The 27,277-nt window shown below is 40.1% G+C and overlaps 2 protein-coding genes across 17 annotated transcripts in view; one reads left to right on the forward strand and one right to left on the reverse strand.

Annotated features, from left to right (window-relative positions):
- LOC147343021 (uncharacterized) overlaps nt 1-12,750 on the forward strand; it is a 46,889-nt gene extending 34,139 nt beyond the window's left edge. For 3 of the 7 annotated variants that reach the window (XM_086382759.1, XM_086382758.1, XM_086382760.1), the window contains 2 exons: nt 8,571-8,636; nt 11,668-12,750. In XM_086382759.1, coding sequence (XP_086238885.1) covers nt 8,571-8,636; nt 11,668-12,021 — 420 coding nt within the window. In that variant the 3' untranslated portion in view covers nt 12,022-12,750. Of the gene's footprint in view, nt 1-8,570; nt 8,637-9,834; nt 10,929-11,667 lie in introns of those variants that run through there. The other 4 variants (XR_015157109.1, XR_015157108.1, XR_015157110.1 and 1 more) reach the window with 3 other exon arrangements.
- The window catches only part of MYPN (myopalladin), a 114,747-nt gene that overhangs the window by 38,258 nt on the left and 49,212 nt on the right, over nt 1-27,277 (reverse strand). For all 10 annotated transcript variants that reach the window (XM_086382720.1, XM_086382714.1, XM_086382719.1 and 7 more), the window contains 7 exons: nt 24,379-24,430; nt 20,551-20,665; nt 19,282-19,353; nt 10,968-11,109; nt 9,101-9,124; nt 6,118-6,234; nt 4,971-5,340 (listed from right to left, as the gene is read on the reverse strand). In XM_086382720.1, coding sequence (XP_086238846.1) covers nt 4,971-5,340; nt 6,118-6,234; nt 9,101-9,124; nt 10,968-11,109; nt 19,282-19,353; nt 20,551-20,665; nt 24,379-24,386 — 848 coding nt within the window. In that variant the 5' untranslated portion in view covers nt 24,387-24,430. The remainder of the gene's footprint in view (nt 1-4,970; nt 5,341-6,117; nt 6,235-9,100; nt 9,125-10,967; nt 11,110-19,281; nt 19,354-20,550; nt 20,666-24,378; nt 24,431-27,277) is intronic.

A 27,277-nucleotide genomic window follows, 5' to 3' on the forward strand; every position in this document is an offset into this window, starting at 1 on the left:
ACCGCTGCTCTAGAGAAACACTTGTCCCCAAAGCATACGTTTTCCCAGTACATTCTCATTTTGTCTCTGACATTTTATCCACTTTAAATGTTTATTCTTGTTTTTCTGGCCATGGAGGAATGTGTGTATGGGGCTGGGTGGGGTGACAATGGGTTGTAAGTCAGGTTCACCAACTTTTACACTCGTAGTTTCCAACTGGCTGTACCTAAGAATAATCTGTGGAGAGATTATGATTCAGCTGGGGTGCAAGGCATAAATATTTTTCAGAAGCTCTACATTTTATTCTAGGGTGTAGCCAGGATGAAGAATCACTTCTTTAGATAGCTTAATATTCAAGTTGAAAATTTCAAAGTCTAAATTATCTAGGTTTTGATGATAGTGTTTAAAAATGACAGTTTCCCTTTGCAGTTTTAAGATCTATAAGAATTCTATTTTCTATATGAATGGCAAATTGAAGAACAAGCAGAAAATGGTATCCTCAAGATTACTGAGTCAATATGTTTTAATGTAAAAACCTAAAAGATTAACATCAATAAGGTTAAAACCAGTAAGAAAGTGTGTAAGCATGTGGATTCACAAAGGGAGTATGTGTGTGTATGAGAGAGAGAGAGGGAGGAAGGAAAAACGGAGGAAGCGGGGAGCATCCGCATGCATATTCTTGTCTCTAATACGAAATTTAAGGAAGGCAAGACATATTAAAGAATTATATAGTGCTGAGGACTGGATTTTTAGAAGGTGTCACTACATAACTTAGTAGAATTTGTATATTCATTGAAAATTTCATGTGGTAGCTACTGCTGGCTGACTACTTAATTCTCCCCTTTGTAAAGGGACTTGATTTTACCCATGGAGCCAACTTGTGCAGCTAAAGACTACACTTCCCAGCTTCCTTTGTTAGTATGCCATGTGACTAAGTTCTGGCCAGTGAAATATAAGCAGGTGATTTGGAGTGAGTCCTTAGAAGACTCCTTTAAAAGACAGTAATATCACGACTTCTACCCATTTGTTCTTTCTGCTGCTTGAAACGCAGACGTGATGACTAGACCACTGTCTAGTCAAGTACCCTCTTGGACCATGAGAGTACTTGGAGAAGAAGCCAGTGCTAAAATGGCAGAGCAGAAGATAAAAGACTGGGTTCTTAATGACTATAGAGCCCTGATAACAGCCCCAGCAGCCCCTCTAATTCCTTTATTTCATAGAAAAATAAACCCTCATATATTTAACTCACTGTCACTTTGGACTTTCTGCAACATGAAGGTAAATCTAATAGTAAGTGGAGGCTCTACAAAATGGCAAATGGATTGTCTGGGGTTACCTGTTCCCACAACTCGCTTCTCTGGGAATTGCCTTCACACACAGTTGTGATTTGATCCGTTTGGCTCTTCTTCCCTGTAAACCTAAATCCTCTGCACCTGACAAGGATGGGCTGATTGGTATTTGGAATGGAGCTACTGAGAACGATGTAGTTAGCAGTGAAAACAAAGTGAAAGTGAAAGTCCCTCAGTGGTGTCCGACTCTTTGCGACCCCATGGACTATAGAGTCCATGGAATTCTCCAGGCCAGAATACTGGAGTGGGTAGCCTTTCCGTTCTCCAGGGGATCTTCCCAACGCCCCAGGATCGAACCCAGGTCTCCTGCATTACAGGCAGATTCTTTACTAGCTGAGCCACAGGGAAGCCCAGTTAACAGTGGAACTGGACACAAATTGTGATAGGACATGTCATTATGGGCCGGATATGAGTTGATGAGGCTTCCAAGACAGAAGAGTGGAGAGGATATGCAAAGAGGAAGCAAGGGGGTGCTCAGGACGGAGCATGAACAGCAGATAGAAGCCGGACTGACCATACATTTGATCCTAGCTCCTAATGAGAGAGTCAGTCCCTAGGCAGGTTGATAACAAGTCTGGGGTCCCTGAGGAAGAGAGAGAGGGATCTGGGGCTCTTGAGGAGGAGATAGATATCTGGAATTCTCAAGGAGGAAAAAAGGACAAATGTCTTTTTTTTTTCTCTACATTCCTTAGTTTTAGTCTCATAAAATATTTGTTTCTTTAAGCCCAGAATTGATGATTACACAACAAAGAACTCAGTTTAAACTCTGTACTAAGGATTATATAACAACAATGTATCCTGTTTGAGGACAGTTTCTCTTTGAAAACCTTCTGACTAATCCTGTTATTTTAGAATGTTTATTATGGGAGTGGGTCTGGTAAGATCTTTCTATTGTTAGTTCTAATCCTGTCATCTTCAAAAGTAAATTGTGGGAGTGGGCCTAGTAAGATCTTTACAACTTTGAGAAATTCTTTTGATTTACTATAATGACCAGTTGAAAAAGTATATAACTCCCTTGCTAACACTAGCTAAGGGGGCACTCTCCATCCCCCTTCTGATATCTATGTCAGAAGCTTTCTCTGTCCCTTTTCACTTTACTAAAACTCTGCTACACGAAAGCTCTTGAGTGATCAAGCCTGGTCCCTGGTCCCAAAGCTAAATCTTCTTCGGAGATCACAAATCCAACATTGTTCACCGTAAGCTATCACTGACTCCCTACTCTCCTTCTCTGTGCAGGGCCTGGCTGTGTTTTGTTTCCCATTCCTCCTTATATCCCTACAATAACCTCTTCCCTTCTTTTTACTTCAAGTAATTCCTCTTTCCTGTGACTGGCAGAACTTTGAGGGGACAGAAGTTTAATTTATATGCAGAGTACATCATGAGAAACACTGGGCTGGATGAAGCACAAGCTGGAATCAAGATTACAGGGAGAAATATCAATAACCTCAGATATGCAGATGACACCACCCTTTCACACAGAAAGTGAAGAACCACTAAAGAACCTCTTGATGAAAGCAAAAGAGGAGAGTACAAAAAGTTGGCTTAAAGCTCAACATTCAGAATACTAAGATCATGGCATCTAGTCCCATCACTTCATGGCAAATAGATGGGGAAACAGTGGAAACAGTGACAGACTTTATTTTTGGGGGCCCCAAAATCACTGAAGATGGTGACTGCAGCCATAAAATTAAAAGACACTTGCTCCTTGGAAGAAAAGCTATGACCAACCTAGACAATCTATTAAAAAGCAGAGATATTACTTTGCCAACAAATGTCCATCTAGTCAAAGCTATGGTTTCTCCAGTAGTCATGTATGGATGTGAGAGTTGAACTGTAAAGAAAGCTGAGCACCGAAGAATTGATGCTTTTGAACTGTGGTGTTGGAGAAGACTCTTGAGGGTCCCTTGGACCGCAAGGAGATCCAACCAGTCCATCCTAAAGGAAATCAATCCTGAATGTTCATTGGAGGGACTGATGCTGAAGCTGAAACTCCAATACTTTGGCTACCTGATGGGAAGAACGGACTCATTTGAAAAGACCCTGATGCTGGGAAAGATTGAAGGCAGGAGGAGAAGGGGACAATAGAGGATGAGATGGTTGGATGGCATCACCAACTCAATGGACTTGAGTTTGAGTAAATTCTAGGAGTTTGTGATGGACAGGGAGGCCTGGTGTGCTGCAGTCCATGGGGTCACAAAGAGTCAGACAAGACAGAGTGACTAAACTGAAGTATTTCTGGGTGTAACTTGTATGTTTTGTAACATTTAATTTTATGCCCAGAACTTGTGTGGTAGGGAGAAAAATATAAAACTAAGCAACATGAGCTGCTTCCAGTGAGTACCTTGTGGTCAGCACCAAGGAACACATGATGGGAGTCCTATTACTGTAGATTTCATTGTTGATATTTAAAGGTCTATGTACTTATCAATGTAACTTTTATGACTTTGATGTGTGGATCAAACAGAACATAATAGTACTGTCACGTTCAATGTTTGCTTTACTGTGGATGCACGTTAAATATTGCAACAGGACGCTGATGGAAGCTCTGAAGAGGGTTTGGGCCACAAGTGCATCAGATCCAGAGGTGCCTGAATTTTTATGACTTCTTTCATCCCATTACATTTATATGAAGCCTACTGTGATTGCCACAGCATATCTAGCCATACCAAGGAACTATCTGAAAAACAGTTGATATCTTTTCTATAATGAGTATAAAAACTTAAGCTGAAGTAGAAACAGGAAATAGAGAGATGAAATTATAGGCTGTAAAGATTATTAGACCTAAGAAAGGGCTTTGTAAGAAGCGTATAGAGGTGGGAGGAAGGTTCAGGTGGGCGGCACCTAGGATCTGTGTATATCTATGGCTGATTCATATTGATGTATGGCAGAAACCAACACAAAAATTATAAAGCAATTATCCTTCAATTAAAAAAAATTAATTGAAAAAACAGACCAATAGACACAAAGATATTTATAACATCCCAGAAGTGGCAAATTTGGGTTTTAAAATCCAGCCAGTTTTAGTACAGGGGACTATATTCAATATTTTGTAATAACTTACAAGAAAAAAGAATCTGAAAAGGAATACATATGTATAACTAAATCACTTTGCTGTCCATCAGAAACTAGCACAACATTGTAAGTCAACTATATCCTCATTTTTTTAAAAAAGGAAAAAATTCAGGTGCAAAAAATACTGAAGGATGTGGAGGGACTTCCCGGACACTACAGAGGTTAAGACTGTGCTTCCACTTTAGGGGACACAGTTCGATCTTTGGTTGGGGAATTAAGATTGTGCAAGCTGCTCAGTGCAGCCAAAAAGTAAAATGGCTCAAGAAGCTGAGTCAAAAAAAATTTATTAAAACAGAAAAGTGCAGAAGTGCTTCACCTGAAGCCGCCTAGTATAGAAGAAACATTTTTTGGAGCCAGTTTAGATGCAGCATTTCTTGGAAGTAGGATATGAATAGTAAGGGGTGGTAGTGAGAGCACGTTTGCACTGATGTGAGGACATATGACTTGCAAAGCACTTAATGTGTGTCCTCTCATTTCATAATCCTCCTTTTCAGCTTCTTCATTTTTAAGAAGGGCAGACTCAGAGCAGGTCACAGGCACTCTTGGTTATCCATTCTCATTTTTACTTACAGTTTGGGTTTGGCCAGAACTGGAGGGGGCTCTTTGACGGGTGAGGAAGGCTCAGAGATTTTTGCTGACTGTCCATTGAATCTCTCCTGGAAGGAATCTGGCCTGGTCTGCTGGGTGGTCACCATGCCACCCTCAGAGGATTCTTCGCTTCCTTTGTCATCTTCAGGCAGGTTGAAGTGCACACGGAGCCCGATCCTCGAGCTGGACCGGGGCTCGTTGTGGTTCACCAGCACCCCTTCCAGTTTGGGTTTAGGGGGTTGTTCCACAGGAGGCTCTGGGTTGGGTGGGGATGGCTGTTGCTCAGTAAGAGCCAGGTTGGTGGTGGAGTTGGCTGAGTGAAGAGACCCATTGTTTCTGAGATCTTCATTTCCTGAAAGGATGATAACAGGACGTGAGCCATTAGCCTTACTCAACAAGACTGAGAAAGGACTGTACACCTGAGTTGGGGCCGGAATCCAACTTAGGCGAATGTGCTAATGAGAGATGCTTGTCAAAAACAGAAAACACAATCTGAGGCATTAATGAATGGTAAGGATACCGGGGCGGGGGGGGGACTCAAAAAAATCTAAGTAGCATTTTGGAAAGAATTTTAGAAGTCTATGTAAGACCAAGGAGATGTTTTTTAGGGAATATCATAAATAACAGCAGGATAAATGAGATGGTGGTGATAAATGCGATAAGAAATTAGAAATTGAATTCTGTTCAGAAACACTTTCCTCAATAATTCAAAAAAATTTTAGGAGAGCTACACTAGCTTCATATAAAAAGCAGTAAGAAAGGGTAAAGTATACTCTTCATACTCATATTCAAAATCTTAGTCTAAACCAATGGTCCCCAACCTGTTTGGCACCAGCGACTGGTTTTGTGGAAGGCAATTTTTCCATGCACTGGGGTTGGGGAGGTTGGTTTCAGGATGATTCATTCAAGTGCATTACATTTATTATGCCGCTGCTGATCTGACAGGAGGTGGAACTCAAACAGTAAAGTGAGATGGGGAGCAGCTGTAAATACAGAGGAAGTTTCACTTGCTCACCTGCCACTCACCTCCTGCTGCATGGCCTAGTTCCTAACAGGCCATGGACTGGTACTGATCTGGTGGTTAGGGAATCCCTGGTCTAGACGGTTATGGCATTGAAAGAATCCTTACCTCTCACATCTAGCTGTGCAATGCTTGACACTGTGCCGTATTTGTTGCTTGCAGTACATGTGAAGCACCCAGAGTCTTCTGCAAATACCTCAGCAATGACCAAAGTACAGATCTCCTCTAAAGTCAATAAAGCAGAGATGGTTACTGACTTTTTATGGAAATGGAATTATGGAATTTTCTGATATTAGATAGTGATTCTATAAAAGTCAATAGAAGAAGAGAATTACATCGTTTGAAAATAATTAGTCCAATTATTTGATTGAATTGACTGGTTAGCAGACCAAATGAGCCAAAGGATGTAAAATGAATAACTCCATGCAGACACTCAGCAAGAGAATTTAATAATAATATAATCAGATTATGAATTCATAAATATGTTTTTATGTCATCAGTCCAGAAAACAAAAGTAGAACCAAGAAACAATAAGCTTAAAATCACAAAAACAAAGGATTTAAAGCAAAAGGAGGCTATGGCTGATTCATGCTGATGTATAGCAGAAACCAACACAATATTGTAAAGCAATTATCCTTCAATTAAAATTAAATAAATTTTTTTAAAAAGCAAAAGGAGTTCTGTGTGAACTAAAAGGACTGAAAAAACGATTTTTAAGCCCAGATCTCACTATTTCCATGGAGAACTATTTTCTTCTTTTTTGGTGACCTATTCTGTGGGGAACTTTTGTCCTGAGGTAATTTTAAATGAAGGCCATAATTTAAAACTGGACAGTAATATTTTGCTTAGCTACTGGTAATTAGCTGGTAGAGCAACTTAGAATTCTGGGTGAAAGAAAAGCACCTTTTCTTTTGTGATACTATGGTAATTCTTATAAGATTACTCCAATACAGAGCATGAACCCCCTTTGAGTAACTGCTGAAGCGATTCCCAGATAGAATCATATGATTACAGCCTTAAGTTATTATAGTTAGGTGTTCCTTGGCAACTAATGAAGAGAGATATAAGATGGTAACATAAACCTCCAGTTATCACTTAGTGGAACTGACATTAAAAACAAAATTAACAAAAGCAGAGTTGTATTAGAAACTTGGCATCTCAGTGTTTCATGATAACTGGATTGAATTAGCTGGATAACTTCTAGGAAAACCGGACAGGAGGCCATGGCAGACAGTGTTGGGTACCTGCTCAGTTAACTCTTCATCTTCCTTACTCCTTATTAATAGAATCCTGGCTTTGTCCACCCTCCTTGAAGTGATCATAGGCTTCAAGGCAGACTGGCCTCTCTCAGCCTTGGTTGGTGAATCATGATTGGTCATGCTAACCAGTCATGCTAACTCTGTTCTTGCTTAGGTGGTGGCATGTGACACACAATTTTGATCAATAAGATATTAGGGGAAGTCTCCTGAGGAGTTTCTGGGAAAGTTTTCTTTGCTCTTTAAAAGGAATAATAGAGAGCATTATTCCCTATTTTTGCCTCTGGACGTTGTCATCTGCATGTAATACCCAGAACTGTGGCTGCTGTCTTAGGTATATGAGTAGAACCAGCTTAAGAGGATACTCTGAAGGTGACAGAATGAGGGAGGAAAAAAAGCTTGGTCCTTGATGATCTGAGATGCAAAATTAAGCAGTCTCAAGACTGCCATTTCTTAGGGCATTTTACAATGTGACAAGATAGATTTTTCTTGTTGCTTAAGCCACGTTTGGTTAGGTTTTCTTTGCTTGCTGCCCAAAGAATCTTAAATGATGGAGAGGCGAAGTTTGGTTTTTGGTACCTCTCTGTCCTTTTTCTGAGGCTTATGCTTCCTTCTCTCTGTTCCCCTTCCCAAACATTTGCTCTCTCAGCTTTCAGGAACCTGCATTCAGAAAATGATCTGATAAATTTATTCAGCTACACTATACCTGCCTGATAAAATATTCTGTCTCCAAAGGGTATTTGCATTATACAAGGTGGAAGGAAGAACTCTCTGGACATGAAATTTTAGGTTGTGGAGCTTGAGCTTAGTTTTGGGCATGGACCTCTTTAGGGTAACTCTGAAATTATTTTGTGTATGAGACTACCTAGTGAAAAAGCTTGTTCTGGTTGAAAGTATCAAAAGACTGAAATATATTCAAGGGGAAAAATGTTTCTCCACTGCAAGCAATGCTAGAGTAAGACCACTGTGGTCTTTACTGTATCCCCAAGGGCCTACTTACTGCATAATCCAAGGTTATGCAACATGGATTATTGTTGTTCAGTTGCTAAGTCATGTCTGATTCTTTGCGACCACGTGGACTGCAGCACACCAGGCTCCCCTGTCCTTCACTGTCTCCTGGAGTTTGCTCAGATTTATGTCCATTGAGTTGGTGATGCTATCTAACCACCTCATGCTCTGCCACCCTCTTCTGTTCAGTGTCTGTATTGGGAATGCTTTTCCATTCAGTTTTTGGGAGAAAGAATTATAATGAAATTCCAAACCATGATTCTTACCCATGGACACAAATACAATCTTATATTTCAGGGTGATCACAGAGAGGACATTCAGATGTTTACGCTGTGGTTTGTGAATGACTTGTATTTTCTAGAGGTAAGAGCTTCTATGTCATCTTAATATCCTCCCAACCTCATCTAATAACACCACTAACATTGTATTGATTCTGAATTGATTCTGTGAATTTCAAAATATGATGCATAACTTTTGAGAAACATAGGCTGTAGAATTGGAATTGCTCTAGCATCATGGAAATTGCTCAGCCCAGTTGAAGGAAATCATAAGTAGGAAAATATTCCTAAGAATATTCCTAAGAGGGAAAATATTCCTAAGAAACATTCCTCAACAACCCAGAACTAACTGTATTCACAATAGGTATTGAATATATATTTCAAATTTGTACATGCTCCTCATTTCCTTCTCCTACAGTAATAGCTAGAGTTGGCTTCGATCTTCTTTCTAAAACTTTTTTTTTCTTGACACCAGTATAACTGCAATATGTTTTATTACATATTTCAAATCACTGATCACATAAAAATGAAAGTTAAAATGATCTTTACCTGGCTCTGCCATAGATCGAGGTTCTAAAAGGAAAAAAAATTAAAAGATTCTGAGCATTCATTTTACTGAGAGGTGATATTTTCATCAGAAGCTTCCCAATGAATTTCACAATTTTTTTCTGCATACTCATGAGCAATTTGACAAAGCTAATCTGTAAATGTTAAGCACCGATGACCTTGATGGGGATAGGATATTTATCATAGAAGAGCAGCAAGAGAGAACTACTGCTTAAATGATGTGGCTGCATCTTGGGACATACCTGGGTTCCACCTGAGACATGCAAACCTTAGGTTGGGAAAAGTTACTGAATTAGCTGGTACTCAGGATGATTTATTTTTATTGTTTTCATTCAGCCTGACCTGAAAAATTTTGTGAAGACTGAGAGATCCTTCTTGGCTTTGGGCTATCACATCTTGATATAATGTAGAATATACCTCCTGCCCTAAGGTTTCTAATGTTAAGAGCCTCAGGATAGATGACAGATTCCTCAAGAGCAGTTTTTATTTTAAAATTCTTTGGCATTTCTGAAAGTGCCTGATTGGTACTTAAAACAGGTGCTCAACTAATGTTTATGGAATTGCAGTCATGCAGAACAGTCTTTACCACTGATAAAACTAGTGAGGGTTTTTCTTTCTTTTCTCAGCTTAAATGATGTTCAGAATATTATTGTTCCTGCTGCTGCTGTTAAACCTGATAGTAATTTGATTCATATATCTAATCTATTTTGTGACAGGAAAAAATGAACAAATTTCAGCATATTTATGACTGAAATGTGTCAAGCTGAAAGCACTGTATGACAAGAAAAGAAGAATTAACCACTTGGATACACACACACACATACATATATGTTTATTACAATAAAAAATAAAACCCAAATAAATAACGAACAAATGATATGAATAGGTAATTTTAAAAATAAATTTAAAGACCTAATAAATATGAAAAAGAAGTTCCTTCCCACATCTAATTAGTGAAGTGCAGATCAAAACAAGTGTTCTCATTTTGGACCTAGAAAATTAGTGAAGATTAAAAAATATTTAATATCCATTGTTAGTGAAGGTATTAAGACAAAGGAATTTCCCATGTATTTCTGGTTGTAGTAGAATATAACTGGAACAGCATGTGTCCCAGTTTGGCTGGGACAGATATCTATCTGGTTTATTCTGGGATCTCTGTATAATGATTAAGAGTACCCTCTTTTACTCTCCAAAATTAGATGATCAATTATATGATCATTGTAAATTCAGTTCAACCTTTTTGGAGGGTACTTTGGTAATTTATATTAAAGGCTTAAAAATTGTGAATTTACAGTAAAAATTCTAGTTCTCAAATTTATTCATAGATATTCTCTGTTAACATGCTTTGAGATATAGTTTATGATAGTAAAAATTTTTGGACATTCTACATTTTCAACAATAGGTGATTAAGTAAATATGAAATTGAATTGATTTATTTTTAAAGGTAAAAAAGATCTGTATTAATATGGAAAAATATGAAATGTTGAGTGAAAAATCAATTTACAAAAAATGATTTATTTTTACTTAAAAAACATGCATGTTCAAGAGGGAGGGGACATATATCTGGACTTATGTCTGGTTCATTTTGATGTCTGACAGAAAAGAACAAAATTCTGTAAGCAATTTTTCTTCAATTAAAAAATAAGTAAATTTAAAAAAATGCATGGAAAAAGTTTTGGAGAATGTACACCAAAATATTAACACGGCTTAGTTTGATGGATTATGATTATAAGTGATTTTTGTTTTATTCTTTTTTTAATTACATTTTAATTAGCTGTTGTTATAAAAATAATGTACACAATAAATTTATAAAAATTATTTTAAAAATTATTTTAAAGCATTGACTTACTTTTCTGTAAAATTCTAAAATCTGGAGAATCTTCTATCAAGGTCCCTTCTCTATACCACTCAACTTTAGGAGATGGGGCTCCTTTTACTCTGCATTCAAAGACAACTAGCTGACCCTCAGAGGCTGATAAATTTTGTAACATCTGTAATGAGAAGAATATTGTTAGAACCAAAAAGTATCTATTTTTGGAATCTACTTCCAGTGCTGAGTTTTCCAAAAAGGCACTATTGCTTCCATGTTTGGGTTTTCTTCAAATCTTGTACATTTTCAGCAGCTTCAATTCGGTGGATCTACATCAAATCTATTTTTAAAGATATACGCATCTGTGCCCATAGGATACTTTTTCCTCACTATCTTCTTCCTTCTCTGTTGTAGTGCCAGACAAATACTAGGCAAAATGTTTTGAGGGTTTGCAAAAATACTAATTTTCAGTAAAGTCATTCTGCTTCCTTTGAGAAAATGCCCAAGTAGAGTTTGGTTTTCAGAAATAATAACAATTAAAAAAATCTGCAGTGAGTATATACTAGGTGTATTCAGCATGAAAGTAATGTATTTGGGGGGGCTTCCCTGGTGGCTCGGTGATAGAAGAATCTGCCTGGCAGTGCAGAAGGCCTGGGTTCAATCCCTGGTCTGGGACGATCCCACATGCTGCAAAGCAACTAAGCCCGAGCACCGCAGCTATTGAGCCTGTTCTCCACAGCCCGGGAGCCACAACTGCAGAACCTGCTCTCTACAGCCCGGGAGCCACACTGCAGAACCTGCTCTCCACAGCCCGGGAGCCACAACTGCAGAACCTGCTCTCTACAGCCCGGGAGCCACAACTGCAGAACCTGCTCTCTACAGCCCGGGAGCCACAACTGCAGAACCTGCTCTCTACAGCCCGGGAGCCACAACTGCAGAACCTGCTCTCTACAGCCCGGGAGCCACAACCGCAGGACCTGCTCTCTACAGCCCGGGAGCCACAACTACTGAAGCCCCAGTGTTCTGGAGTCCGTGCTCCGAAACAAGAGAAGCCACTACAAAAAGAAGCCCCTGCACCGCAACCAGAGAGTAGCTGTCACTTGCCATAATTGGAGAAAAGCCTGAACAGCAATAAAGACCCAGGGCAGCCAAAAAATAAATAAATAAAACCTTTTTAAAAAAGAAAGTAATGTATTTTTCCACATAAGAATGTTCCATGAGGTGGGAAATCTTTGTGGCTCAATGCTGACTATTTTCTTGGCTTGCTTGTCAACTTTCTGTAGACCTGGAAATTGATGTTTGTTTTGCTATTTTGTTTTCTGTATGTGTTCTTTACAGTATAGCCTCAGAGTCTGTTGAGGGATATATAGAATGGCAATCTCTATATAATCATAATTGCATGTGAAGTTTTGGGTCATGGTAAAATATGTCATAATTTTGTGAAGGCATCGTTAAATGCTCTTCCAAACTTCCACAAAAAAATAAGTTTACAAAAATCACTTTCAACTGTAAAATATCAGTCTATTCTGTAACAGACTCTATGGGAGAATAGAACTCACATTTTCCTTTCATAACTTGTCTTTCACTCATCGTGCTTTGTGAGCTTAAAGTCACACATTCATTTGTGTTATTGGTACTTCATTTGATTGTGAAAAGCTCTGTTGGCATGTGTGTGGGCATATTTTTACCATAGACTAAAAGATTACAAATATGGGAAAGGTTATGATTATCTTCCTCTACAAGCTCTATTAGCAATAAATAATTCAGGCTTTCCTATTATTACAATTTTGGGGTCTGCATTTAGGTATTGGCTCTTGCTTCAGAAGGGGGTGGGAGACTTGGATTTGATCCTTGGGTCAGGAAGATCCCCTGGAGTAGGAAATGGCAACCTACCCCAGTATTCTTGCCTGGAGAATTCCATGGACAGAGAAGCCTGGCGGGCTGCGGTACCTGGGATTGCAAAGGGCTGGACACTTTCACTTTACACTGAGCAACTTTCACTTACATTTCACTTTGGAGAAGGATGGGCCAGTAGTCTTTTTCGCTTTTGTCATTCACTCTGATAAATATTTTATGATTGTTTACAGCTCTTGTCTTAACAATATATGGTATTTTGTGCATGGACCCATCATATTCACAACATCTGTCTAAGGAATAACAGGGTGAGGAGAACTACATGGCTTTAGCTACCATAGGAGATTTTTACCTGAGAAGGGTGTGTAAGTTGATATTGTGACTGCCAGGGGGCGCCACAGACAAAAGTTAGTGGGTTTGGTGGTGGTTTTTTTTTTTTTTTTTTTTTTTTGCATTCCCAAATTTGTTCGCTGAAGGAGTTCAGGATGGAATTTGCAGAGTGGTTTCTGAAGTAATGAGGAACCATTTGATTAAAAACCTGGTTTTTCCTTGTCTACTCGCAAACAGTGGCTTCTAGTGACAAGAATGTTCTCAATAAGTAGGGAACATCAATGAGTTTTGGGTGCTCCCGGTAAGCTGGTGAATATGCCCTTCACTTTGATATCTGAGCCAATTTTGTGCGAAAATGATAGTTTGGGAGTCTATCGAAAACTTTAATGGCAATCAGACATCTCCCTGGGATTCATACATAATGAAGTCTCTTTCTTCTTGAGGCAAAATAAATTAAAAAAAAAAAAAGCAAACCAAAAAAAAAAAAAAAAAAGTGGCAGCTGCAGAAGGGATTGAATAAAAAAAGCGTGGCACATTTAAAGAATGAATGTAAGCAGAATGAGGTCGATCTGTTCATTCTGACCTGACTTGCAGTTCGGATATACGAACCAAGTCTCAATCTGGCAGCGCTGTGTGTACGTGCTAAGTTGGTTCAGTCGTGTCAGACTCTGTGATGCTGTGGACTGTAGCCCACCAGGCTCTTCTGTCCATGGGCTTCTCCAGGCAAGAGTACTGGAGTGGGTTGCCATTTCCTGCTCCAGAGAATCTTCCTGACCCAGGGATTGAACCTTTCTTTCTTATGTCTCCTAAACTGGCAGGAGGGTTCTTTACCACTAGGGCCACCTGGGAAGCCCCAGTCCTGTTTGCAGAAGGACCTCCTTGAGAGAATATGTTACTCATAGTTGAGACCACTGTTAGCTTGTTGTAAGTACTCACTTGACATTGAAAGCCGAGACCTGTGTTCTATTGGAGACAATAGCCAAGACACTTGAATTACTACAGTTACAGAACATGCCTGTTAAGTGTCTGTGATATGAGATGGAGGCTTGTTCCGGTGTAACACATCAATACTCAGTAAAGGAGTGGCCATGGGTCATCTTACAAGCCACTTAGAAAAGGTTGTTGAAGGTCATGATTTGAAGGACAATGATAGTTGTTACTGCTAAAAGCTGTGCTTTTCTACAAAAGTCTCATGACAAGAAATCGGTTCACATCACTGTCCAAATCAGTTACACCGTTTGCACGTTTTGTAAATGGGGCCATGTTCAACACAGCAGTAGGTCTTAGGCTGTTACTAACGGCACATTGTATAAGACTTGATCATACTTACCTTGACTTCACTGAAGATGAATAAGACGTGAAACATTTCCCAACAAGCAAAGATTAAGTTAGTCTTAACTAGGAATTACCGATTTGAATTAAAGTCCCTATAATGAAAAGTCTACAACCTGCTGAGGTAAACAGTATCCAAAGTGCACATCTGTCTGTGTGTCATCACCGTACTGATCATCCAGGAAGACGTTCTTTGTGTGGTAAGTTGACAACACAACCCTAAGAAGCATGTCTTCCACAGCCATTTGCTATTGGATTTTTTTTTTCTCTGTTCCTGCTAAAGACACTCTGAAGCCACAAAGTGAGGAAAGCAGCAACTCCTTCTTAGCTGAAATGGAAGTGATTCACCACAGAATAAATATTATTGGGTGCCTGCTTTGTACCAAGTGCTGTGTGCAGGTGCTGTAAATGTGACTTGAAAGGACACAGTTCCTGCTCAGTAGATCCCACAGATATAGTGCAAGGACATCCTTGAGAAAAGGCGTCTCCCTTACTGGTTGAAAAGATGTCAGCTACAAGGTTCATATCGTCACTTTATTCTCTTTGTTAATTCTAGTGGCTGCTTTTGCACTTTGGGAGATGCTGGAAATGAATGCTGTCATGCCTTAGGCTGGAGTTGGATCAGAGCAGTTTTTACTGATAAAGAACCCTTTTTGCTCCAAGATAGTCACAAGTGTCCAGGGCAACAGTTGAGCCAGAGAAGTCTCTGGAATTGTCAGGTTGGGGAGAGGGGCCCATGTAGTCTTTAGCAGTCTAGAGCCAACCACCAGCCCAGTTATTTCAGGGCTTCCTGCCTCTGCTATTATATAATGAAGTGCCGTTCTTCAAATTTTCACTTCCCCTGCCCCCTTGCACTCTTCAAATTACTGCTGAAGCAGCTGGAGCCAGTGCTGCTGCAGCCTTGAAAGCCCGCCTGAGCAGCTGCTGTTGGAGTGGGCGCAGTGATAGGAGTAAGATTCTAATTTGATCATCTACCTCCCTTCATGTTCAAGGAGTGTGAGCACTGTTTTCCCCCCATAAACAGAGTGAAAGCGTTTTTGATACAATATAGAGGATGGAGGATAGTCTATTTCGTAAAGTATTTAAAAATATAGGTATCCTTCATAAGAGCTTATTTACAAAACAGAGACAGACTCACAGACTTGGAGAAAGAACGTTATGGTTACCAGGGGGAAAGAATGAGGGAAAGGGATAGTTAAGGAGTTTGGGATTGACATGTACATGCTGCTGTATTTAAAATAGGTAACCAACAAGGACCTATTGTACAGCACAGGGACCTCTACTCAGTGTTATGTGACAGCCTGGATGGAGGGGAGTTTGGGGAAGAATGGATACATGTATATATGTGGCTGAGTCCCTTTGCTGTCCACCTGAAACTATCACAACATTGCTAATCAGCTATGAAAAGTGAAAGTGAAAGTCGCTCAGTTGTGTCCGACTCTTTGTGACCCCATAGACTATACAGTCCATGGACTCCAGGCCAGAATACTGGAGTGGGTAGCCTTTGCCTTCTCCAAGGGGTCTTCCCAATCCAGGGATCGAACCCAGGTCTTCCGCATTGCGGGCGGCTTCTTTACCAACTGAGCCACAAGGGAAGCCCATACTATATTCAGCTATACTCCAATATAAAATAAAAAGGTTAAAAAAAAAGTTATCCTCTATAAGTAGAGCAATGAACTAGCATATGGGACCCCACACTTCTTTCAAATTCTACCACTGTTTTGCTGGGCAATCCTCCTTTTCATTTTAACCTTCTCTAAAGAGAAGATAATACCAGTACTTCCCCATCACCAAAGGAGGTAGAAGGGGTTAAATAAAACTTTGCCCTCAAATTGCTTGCCATTCCCTTCTTCAGGGGATCTTCCCAACCCAGAGATTGAACCCAAGTCTTCTGAATTGCAGGCAGATGCTCTACTGTTTGAGCCACCAGGGAAGACCCTTTTAAAAATGGCTTCTTGCCATTATTGGCAGAGAAATGCTTTGTTGGGCAGTATAGAAGTGAATCATAGGGACTGGAATGCCAGAAGTTCCTAAAGAAGTAAATAGAACAAGGAAAAACCCAAGCAAACATATGCCAGTGATCGGTTATCACGGCTCACGCCACATGGTTACCATCATCAGTGGCTCTGATTCAGAAATTTTCTAATGACACTGGCAGTGACGATGACCTCAGTTCTGCCCTCACTCATGGAAACTAACGCAAGCACACTGTTGCTGATAAGTCCCTCTGGAATCTGAGCCACAGGCTATGCTAGAGCCCTACATCTGAACAACCCTGATCCCATTTATGGAGACAAAAGCACACTTTCCGAGGACTGATAAAGCCTCACCAAAGTTTGAATCTCTGTATTAGAGATTGCTTTCCCACCATGGAGCTAACATTTTTGGAGATTTATCTGATAAACAGCATACACTGATGACTAATTCACTTTCTCATTTTTATTTATCAAAGCATATATATCATCTGCAAATCAGAGCATATAATTAGAGGGAGGTAATCAGTTACCACACAAAAACAGCTAACTTGTGACTAACCAGTCCATGAAAATTAAATGTAAAGAATAGTTTTTAAAGTCTTACTAGGCTTTTGGGAATAATAAAGATAGTTTTGGACCTATTATAATCATGGTGGACTCCTATCTAGATATTAGAGAGAAGCTTCAAGGTGCTTGGGGAGAGACAGAAAAGTAAACCTTTTTATTATTGTGCTAAATGTTATATCAGAGATATGTACCAGATGATATAGATGCAGAGAAGACAGCACCCCCAAAGGATCTGAAAGTGTGGAGGGAGGTAAGGACACATCTCTGCTGTTTGGTTGGGCAGATGGTGGTGAGGAGAAGAGTGGGAGGAGACTTCAGTTTGGGACAGAATAAATTATTCTGTGATTTCGTTACCTTTGAAGAATCAGCCCTACCTGACAAAGGTAGTGTTATGACAAATCGGCACGACAAAGTGTTCAGATTTCTCAGCATTTAAAGGTCTGTTTTAAGGCTAGGTGACTTAGCAGTGAACTAAGACGAATAGCCTGGTAGGCTACAGTCCATGGGGTCGCAGAGAGTCGGACACGACTGAGCGACTTCAGTTTCACTTTCACTTTCAAGACAAATAGAGGTAGCTGTGTTAGCTGTATTACACACACACACACACACACACACACACACACACAGGTCCACTTAAAAATCTTCAGTAAAGTCTGCTGCTGCTGCGGCTAAGTCGCTTCAGTCGTGTCCGACTCTGTGCGACCCCATAGACGGCAGCCCACCAGGCTTCCCTGTCCCTGGGATTCTCCAGGCAAGAACACTGGAGTGGGTTGCCATTTCCTTCTCTAATGCATGAAAGTGAAAAGTGAAAGTGAAGTCGCTCAGTTGTGTCCGACTCTTAGTGACCCCATGGACTGAAGCCCATCAGGCTCCTCCATCTATGGGATCCTCCAGGCAAAAGTACTGGAGTGGGGTGCCATTGCCTTCTCTGTCATTAAAGTCTGGTAGTCACCAAATCAGAACACATTGCTTTCCTACTGCTAGTCTTTGAAAATAGCAAAACTTAAATTCTGAAAGCAGGTTACAGGAAACATCTGAAAAATCAAGATGCATCTTGTTTCACATAAGAATGTTTGCCTACCTGATACGGTCATGGATAAACATGTCTCACTCAGACTCTGCTTAATTTTGGAAAACCATCTTGGATGAGCTAATACGGTAGAACTTCTCTTAAAACTGATGTTTCTGTGGAAGTTGTGAATTTAGCTCCTCTTTAGGATCAGTACTTATTGGAAAAGACACCTTTTTTTTTTTTTTTTTACATTTTTCTCTAATTCATGATTTTTCAACCCCAGGATTAACTGGCATTTTGGACTGAATAATTCTTTGTTGCAGAAGGCTGTCATCTTGTGTATTACAGAAAGTTTAGCAGTATCTCTGGATGCCAACTCCTGTTGTGAAAATCAAAAAGTGTCTCCAGACATTGTTAAATGTCCTTTGAGGAGCAAAATTAACTCTGATCGAGAACCATTGCTCTAAAACATACTTCTGAGAGGATAAGATCTCTTTGGGTTTAAGTTTGGTATTCATATAAAGAACAAATTATAAATCCATAATTTATAAACTCCATTCATGTAGTCTTCATGATACCAAAACAAATTCAGTGTGACTCAGTTTTTCACCTTTGAATTTACTGTCCTGGGCAACATATAAACAAAGTATGTTATATAATAGAAAGAACAACAGACAGAAATGAGAGAACTTGTTTCTAGTCCTGATTCTACCAAGGTCTGTGACATTGGATACATTGTTTAATCTCTCTGCCTACCCTTGTTTTTTTTTTTTTTTTTCATTTGTAAAGAAAGTTCCTGAGTAAAATTTCCAGTTCTAAAGACAAAGATTATGAGACTCAGAATTTGATGCCGCTACAATAGTTGACACTATGGATTAGAAAAAGAATGCTCTTTGTCCTTGAGTGACAAAGTCTATATTAAGCCTTCTGAGAGCATGTAACTGCATCTCCTTGAGCACCAAAGACATCCAGAGAAAACTGTGGAGTGCTTAGAAACCTTAACACCTGACCCGTCGGTGTGGCTACCGTGTTTAAAGCAATAGGCCATAGAGATCAGTGCGGTGAATGGGGATGGGGATGACCTCTACTTTATTACACAAACTGTTATTAGACATCTCCGACTTCAGGAGGCATGGTAACAACTACCACAAAAACCCAAACCCTATAGTGTATTTATAAGAGAACAAAATTCTGAGATAAAATCAGTGAATCTTGGATCCTGCAGCTTTGGGTATTGTGTTGTGTTTAAAGCCATGGCAGAAAGAAGTAACATTTTGATTACCTTTGTAAACACAGGAGCTGCAATGATAGGTTTTCCATCCAATCCTTGCAGATAATTTGTAGGGCTCTGACACTGTTAGAAGGGAACCAACAATAGATTCATCGTCACTAGAATTATCAGGTAGGTAGGTAGATAGATGATAGATACGTATAACAAGCTAAAGAATTTGGTGTATGAAATTAATCTAAAACCAAAGACTGACATTTTCTATGTCATGATTCACAGACACCAAGTTTTATGCTGAACTGGTTGTATTACTATTTCTTCCTACATCACAGTGGCTGTAAATACATGCCACCCGTCACCAGCCCCTTACATAAGAGCTAAGTAATGAAACTTAACCCCTTGTAGAGGTTCCATAGACTCTTGAGGCTTCACAGATCACAGTTTGAAAACTACTGGATTAGAACTAAAATATGACCCCTCTGCGTTACTAACTGGGTCAGAGAAGTATGCTGAAGAAAATTAAAAAAAATTTTTTTAAGGTTTTAGATCTTTATATACATCACTATTTATATTTAAATATACAACAACACATTACAAGTATTTTATATTAATATGATTTCATATTTTAATGTATATGCATTGCTGTTCAGTCACTAAGTTGTGTCTGACTCTTTGTGACTCCATGGACTGCAGCACACCAGGCTTCCCTGTCCTTCACTATCTCCTGGAGTTTGCAAAGATATGCATATAGATATGCAAAGAAAATGCCTGAAACTGATAGAAAGTATTAACAGGAGGTACCTCTGAAGAGTGGGAGCAGAGAAGTAGAATGTTGATTAAGTTTTTACTTAGTATGCTTTTTGTATTTTTTAAACGTTTTTACAATAAGCATGTACTATCATCATCATCATAATCAACCTGAAGGATGAAAGACTTTAAGTTTTCTGAAAGTTATTTTAATGGTTACTCTATCTTAGAAAAACTGAGGTTCAAGAGAGTCCTGGGCCAGTGGGAGAGCTGGCAGCTCATTGTATATGTAATCCATGCCCTTCAAAAGCTGGAATATCAGAGACTAATTTGTAGAGTTTCTTTTCCTATGAAACTTGCCTATGAAGTTACAGAACATGTTCCCAAAGCCAGGGGAACTACTGATATCATATACCGGCAGTACAAAGTGATTATCATGACTATAGAAGTGTGTCGCCCAAGGTCATTATGAAGTTGCACCAGAGGAGAACACGATCGTGCCATACAAGAGGATCATGGTCACAGTGCCTGCTTGACACAGTTCATGGCACTTGTGTTTCACTTAGACTCTTGTACCTGCTGGATGGTTGACACCCTGGGCTGGACCACCACATGCTGGGTTTGGGGTACTGCTGAAGGAATGGCTGCAGAAGTAGTGGGAGGCGATGACACCTCATTTGGCTTCTGGATTCTGAGAAACGATTAAAATACAGATTATAAAACAGACCTATCATTCTTGTGAAAATTCTTTCAGCAAAGCTTTCAGCACTGCTTACAAAACTTTTTGTTCAACATTATCGCACAAACGTTTATTGAGGGCTTCTCTGCTGTACACTCTGTTAGGCAATGTAAACAGGAAGATGATAAGACGCCAGTTCTGTCCTTGAGTTCACTGCCGTTCGCAGAGCTGGGGACTCAAACGTGTTCATTGCTGAGATTCAAGACAAGGGCTATGACAGTGCACGTGCAAAAACTTTTTTGAGGTTTGTTTTGTTGTTGCTCTCTGTGTTTGTCTTCCCCCTCCCATTCCAAGGAGGAGGCCAGGCTTTGTACATTTTTGCTTCTGGGATTTTGATGTGGCAAACAGCAGAAATCGCCCAAGACAACGAGCTCTTCATGTTTACACAAATTAAATTAATGAGATTGTTTGAAGGGCAGGGGAGCCAGAAAGTATTCTTGAGAAGTCTGCAGAGGGGAGATTATTTCAGTTTTGTTGTGGGAGAGAGAGAGGTCTGGGTATCTTGCCAGAGAACCTAACAAGAGAGAGAACCTGAGTCCAGACAGAATGGCAATCCTTTGATTAAAGGCTCCCAGTCTTGCTAACCATATCAGTCCCTAAGCATGTCAGGACTTGAAGGGACCTTGAGATCTGGGACATAGGCTTCTCACCCTAATCTGTGGGGGTAGATGACCGATGTCAGGATAGGCTCCTCTTTTGTCTGTATGTTACCTCTCTTTGCCTTAGCTTCCACATATATAAAATGAGGAAATAATAATTCTTACCTCACAGGGTAAAATAAGGTAATTCATGTAAGATGCTTAGTGTGTGTGTTAGTTGCTCAGTTGTGTCCGACCCTTTGTGACCCCATGGACTGTATAGCCTGCCAGGCTCCTCTGTCTATGGGATTTCCCAGGCAAGAACACTAGAGTGGGCTGCTGTTCCCTTCTCCATGGTATCTTCCCGACCCAGGGATTGAACCTGGGTCTCCTGCATTGCAGGCAGATTCTTTACCATCTGAGTCACCAGAGAAGATGCTTAGAGCAATGTTTAATACCACACTATATATCTATATCTATGTCTGTGTCTGTATCTGTCTATATCTCAGGAATCTTTGCTCATTGTTGGAGGCAAAACTGAAAGTGAAACTGCAAGTCGTGTCCGACTCTTTGTGACCCTGTAGACTGTACAGTCCATGGAATTCTCCAGGCCAGAATCCTGGAGTGGGTAGCCTTTCCCTTCTCCAGGGGATCTTCCCAACCCAGGGATTGAATCCAGGTCTCCCGCATTGCAGGTGCATTCTTTACCAGCTGAGCCACAAGAGAAGCTTTGGCAGCAAAAGGGACACCCAATAATGACTGAATATTTTCCCAGAGGCAGGTAGAGTGGGGTCTCAGAAGCAGAATCATTTTATGGTGTAGAGGCTATTAGTTTTCCTGAAGCATCCATTTTCTTCTTCTACAATAACAGAATCCCTGATTTCTTTCCATGGCTACTCCAAAAAAAGATTGCATTTCCCAACCCTCCTTGATGCTAACTGTGGCCACATTCTGGTCATGGGAAATGAAGGATAGTGCTGTATGTAATTTAAGAGAGATGACCTTAAAAAAGAGGTTGGGTATGTCCTTTATTCCTTTCAATCTTAGACTGAGAAGATGAGGCTGCATCTTGGAAGGAGGCAGAAAGCTGGAAGCAGACTGGAGTCCAGTGCAAGGTGGAGCTGTTTTACCAGCCAAATTCATATTTTTTATGTAAAGGAGAAAAATATTTGTCTTATTTAAGTTACTTTTATTTGGGGTCTCTATTTATACCCAACTGGAGCTAAATCCTAACTACCACAAGTAGATTTAAAGAAAATGAACAAGTGAGATATTTCTTATTTAAGTTTGTATGTCAAATTCATACCCATTAGGCTTGCAAGCCGTGTTATGAGAGCCTTGAGGAACGAGTGATGTGCAGTGGAGAAGGAGCTTATTATGTGACTTGACTGGGTTTTGGAGGATAAATAAGAGTTTGCCAGGCAGAAGTGATAGAGCAATCTTAGCAAAGTGAACAGAATGAAATGGCAGCTGTGTAGAGAGCCTGAGGTGGGAGAATGGTTGAGGAGGGGCAGGAAAGCCTGACTGATACTCTAGTGAATAAAGTTTTGTATGCCCGTATTGAGATTTTTTTTTAAATGTTTTTGCTTGTTTTGTTTGATTTTTATTTTCCAATAGACAATACTTTTTTAAGTCAAGAAAATGATAAGCTCAGAATGATCTTTTAACTGGGTAGTTTGGAAACTATAAAAGAGAGAAAAAGATTGGAGCACCTATAAAGAGGTGATTGGCATAACGGGAGAGGAATGAAGAAAAAAGTGAACTGAAGCCATGGGAATGACAAGGAAGAAGGTTAAAGGGAGAAATAATTTACTCTGGTTATAAGTTTTCATATGTGAACAAAAGCTAAAAGCAGTTTGCCATTCCAAAGTAGACATGTGTGTGTTAGTTGCTTAGTCATGTCCGACTCTGTGACCCCATGGACTGTAGCCCACCAGGCTCCTCTGTCCACGGGATTCTCCATGCAAGAATACTGGAGTGGATAGCCATTTCCTTCTCCAGAGGATCTTCCCGACCCAGGGACTGAACCTGGATCTCCTACTTTGCAGGCAGATTCTTTAGCATCTGAGTCACGAGGGAAGCCTAAGATAGGCATACTCCCTACCCCCACCGCCACTCCCCAGTTTGAAGAATAAGTCATGATTTCTACCCTTAAGGAGCTTGCCCTCTGTGGAAGAGGATAGAATATGCAAATTCAGTTAACAACTCCTTACTCTTTCAGACATTGCCTATGTTTCAGAAAGTCTCAAGAGACGGCTGTTTCTAGTTCCTATGCTTTCTGTCCACAATTTCCTCTGCCTGAAACACCCTTTCCTCTCTTGTTTGGGAATCTCCACCTACTGTTCTTTTAAGAGCCAGCTTAGGGTCCCCAGCTCTGTGACACCTTTCCTGATCTCCTTCCCTCCCCAAGCAATAAGGGGTCCTTTGTGTCAAATCCTTAAACCCTGCACATGGGTCTGTCATAGTCTATTATACTTTATTACTCTTAATGTCTATATACATGGTGTACATTTTTTGCTATATTTGCTATATGTATATTTCTTTCTACTAGGCTGTGAGCTTCTTGAAGGCAGGAAGCATCTGATTTTTCTTAGTATCCAGTGTATCTGGTGAAGCACTTGATACAGTGCTCCTCTATAGGTACAGAGTAGCCTATAGAGCTATAGGTACAGCTTAGCCAACGGTTGTGGAAAGTAATGTAACTTTGTTCAGTACCCAATACTTTAGCAAAAAGGTTATGACTTGCCCAGATAACTTATACATATATTTTTGGTTCACCAGATTGTGTGTTATTTTGAGTACTATTCTTTAGTCAGAAAACATGATTTTTTTTGGACCACTGAGTTATTTGTTCTTATTCTTTAGATATAAGTATGATGGTGTTTTATAGGTGATATTTCATTTTTAAAACATTGGGAACACTAATCTTTTAAGCAACAACAAGCAAAGAAATAGCTTTTTACCCAAAGTCACTCATTTTTTTTTTCTGATGTCATACTCTGCAGCCCCACTCTTCAAGTTCTACTAAACAATTAGCAGTTTTCTCAGGACCTGAGGATGCTAAATAAGATAGAAAATTGGAATTACCGATTCATTTCGTCCTTGTTAGGGTCCCCTTCTGAGTCTGAAGAAGAAACCCCTGGAAAAATAAAAACAAGTCATGTAATTGTAAAGATAATTTCTTAAACCAGCTTCTAGGCATTTGAAGATTTATGGAAGTTTAGACCTAGAAATAAACTCAGTGATTCCCTGAACTAACACCCATTTTACAGATAAGAAACTATACCCTAAGTAGTTGAAGTGCTTGCTCAGGTCACATGCCTAGTTAGTGACAGAATTCAAATTAACTGGTCCGGGGATTTCCCTGGCAGTCTAGTGGTTAAGATGCTGTGATTCCATTGCAGTTAGGCACCAGTTCAATCCCTGGTCAGGGAACTAAGATCCCACATGCCATGAGATGTGGCCAAAAAATAAAAGAAAAACAAATTAACTGGCCCAAATTCTGTGGGTTCTTTTATATAAAACACCTGCTGACACCTTTAGCTTAACAGAGCAGTGTTTGCAGACATTCTGTATTGTCCATAAATCCTCTTGCTCTTGGCCTACACAGATTAAATAAAAGAAGGGATTACATTAGATTCCAAACATTGTAGGTGTAGGTGGATGCCCTTCCGTCCAGTACTAATATTAACAAGTCACTCTTCATCTTGGGAGATGGGAATATTTGAAGCTCTGCTGCCAAAAATTTTTAAAAATCAGCAATTGAATCTCAGCACTGCTAGCAGAGCTTTGATCCCTGATTTGTTTCTTAATATAGTGAATTCTAGGAAGATATCACAAAACTAAATCTGGAGGTATTTATGTACTCCAAAAATTTGAGGATGAAAAAATATAACATCTATTTATGTATTATTCGTTTTTAGTATCATTATTCATATATCTATTCAATAAGTGAAGTGAGGTGAAGTGAAGTCGCTCAGTTGTGTCTGACTCTTTGCGACCCCATGGACTGTAGCCTACCAGGCTCCATCCATGAGATTTTCCAGGCAAGAATACTGGAATGGGTTGCCATTTCCTTCTCCAATCTATTCAATAAAAGTTTATTAAATAACCACTATGTACCTGGTACTACATAAGATATTAGAGATATAAAGAAGAATGAGACAGTTCTAACCTTAATATCATAAGAATACAATATTTAAGTGCTAAAAGCAAGGCATGCATAAGGTATAATAGATGATAAAAGTACTGAAGAGTGGCTCCCAGGAAAAACACAGACGATGAGAGGAAACAGGATCAAAAACTTAGGTTGATATATAAGGTACATAAATTGATTCCTCCCTAAAATTAGTCATATAAGTTTGGTACTGATATTAATGCCTTTCCAAGGCTCCGAGATGGTCTTCCTGCTTCTATGTTTGACTCCTTTTGGTATATTTTCAGCTGGGAGCCAGAGTGACCCTGTTAAAAACTAAGTCAGATCATATTACAACTCTGCCTGGAATCCTTCAGAGCCTCCTATCTCAGAGGAAAAGCCAGGTCCTTGCAGTGACCCGTGAGGACCTACGTGATCTTCTCACTGCCTCCTCCCACCTCCACCCCATCCTGAACTTCTGACCTGCTCATCTCTGTACCTAAGACATGCACACTCCCTCTTCTGAGCCACTGCGCTGGCTGATTTCACTCCCTAGAGTATTCTTCCTTTGAATATCCCTGTGACTCACTCCCTCACTTCCTTCAGGTTTTCATTTATATGTCACACGGTAAGTTCGGTCTTGTACTGCAATCTGTACACACACGCGCACACACACAGGCATGTGTGCATTCACATACTTCCTATCCCTTCTACTTCCTGTCATAGTGCTCATATATACTGTAAGATAACAGAAAACATAAATTTTTCTCTCTGCCCCTGATTCCTGGCACAGAGCTCCTAAAACCCGTATAATCCCCTAAGTGATGAGCACTTAAGAGCATCTCTTGCTCTAATATTTGTCTTTAACCCTGTCTCTGACTCAGGGCTTCTAAAACTCTAATAAATTCCTAAGTGATGAGAGCACTGGGAGCATCTTCGTTCCAATGAGGTGACTTTGGGTGGCTTCTGGATGGGGGCTGGTCACCCAGAAGACCAAGCTGTGATTGTATGTGTGTGTGCTAAGCTGTGTTATGTCCGCCTCTCTGTGATCCTGTGGACTGTAACCCAGCAGGTTCGTCTGTCCAAAGGATTCTCCAGGCAAGAATACCAGAGTGGGTTGCCATGCCCTCTTCCAGGAGATCTTTCCAACCCAGGGATTGAACCAATGTCTCTTTTATCTTCTGCACTGGCAGACGGGTTCTTTACCATTGGCACCACCTGGAAATCCCTACGGTGATTAGAAGCTTGGAATTTTCAATTCTACCACATCGTACTCCAGAGAAGGGAGGAGGGCCGGAAATGGAGTTAAGAGTTGATCATGCCTGTGTGAGAACACCTCCTTAAAGTCCCAGTAGTGTGGGGTTTGGAGAACTTCCAGGTTGATGAACACAAGCACACTAGGAGGACCGCACATGGCGACTTCCCGGTGGCAGAACCCCTGTGCTCAGAAGCCTCCCACACCTCTCCCTGTGTATCACTTCACCTGGTTGATCACGTGTATCCTTTATCACACCCTATAGTAAACTGGCAAACATAAATAAGTGTTTCCCTGAGTTCTGTGAGCAACTCTAACAAATTAATTGAACCTGAAAAGGGGGTTGTGAGAACCTCCGATTTGTAGCCAAGTCAGACAGATGTTGTGGGTGACCTGGGCACCTACTCCCTGTGATTGGCATCTGAAGTGGGGTAGGAGCAGTCCTGTGGGACTGAGCTCTTAACTTGTTGGATCTGACCTTATCTCCAGGTAGATGGGTCAGAACTGAGTTAAATTGTAGGAAACCAAATTGGTGCCATGAAAAATTGTTTGTTGGTGTGAGAACCATCTCCCTTATCATACACACACACACACAC

This window comes from Bos grunniens, chromosome 28 (genome assembly GCF_055505025.1).
Source record: "Bos grunniens cultivar Pamir isolate PY7600 chromosome 28, Bosgru_T2T1.0, whole genome shotgun sequence".
Taxonomy (NCBI): Eukaryota; Metazoa; Chordata; class Mammalia; order Artiodactyla; family Bovidae; genus Bos; species Bos grunniens.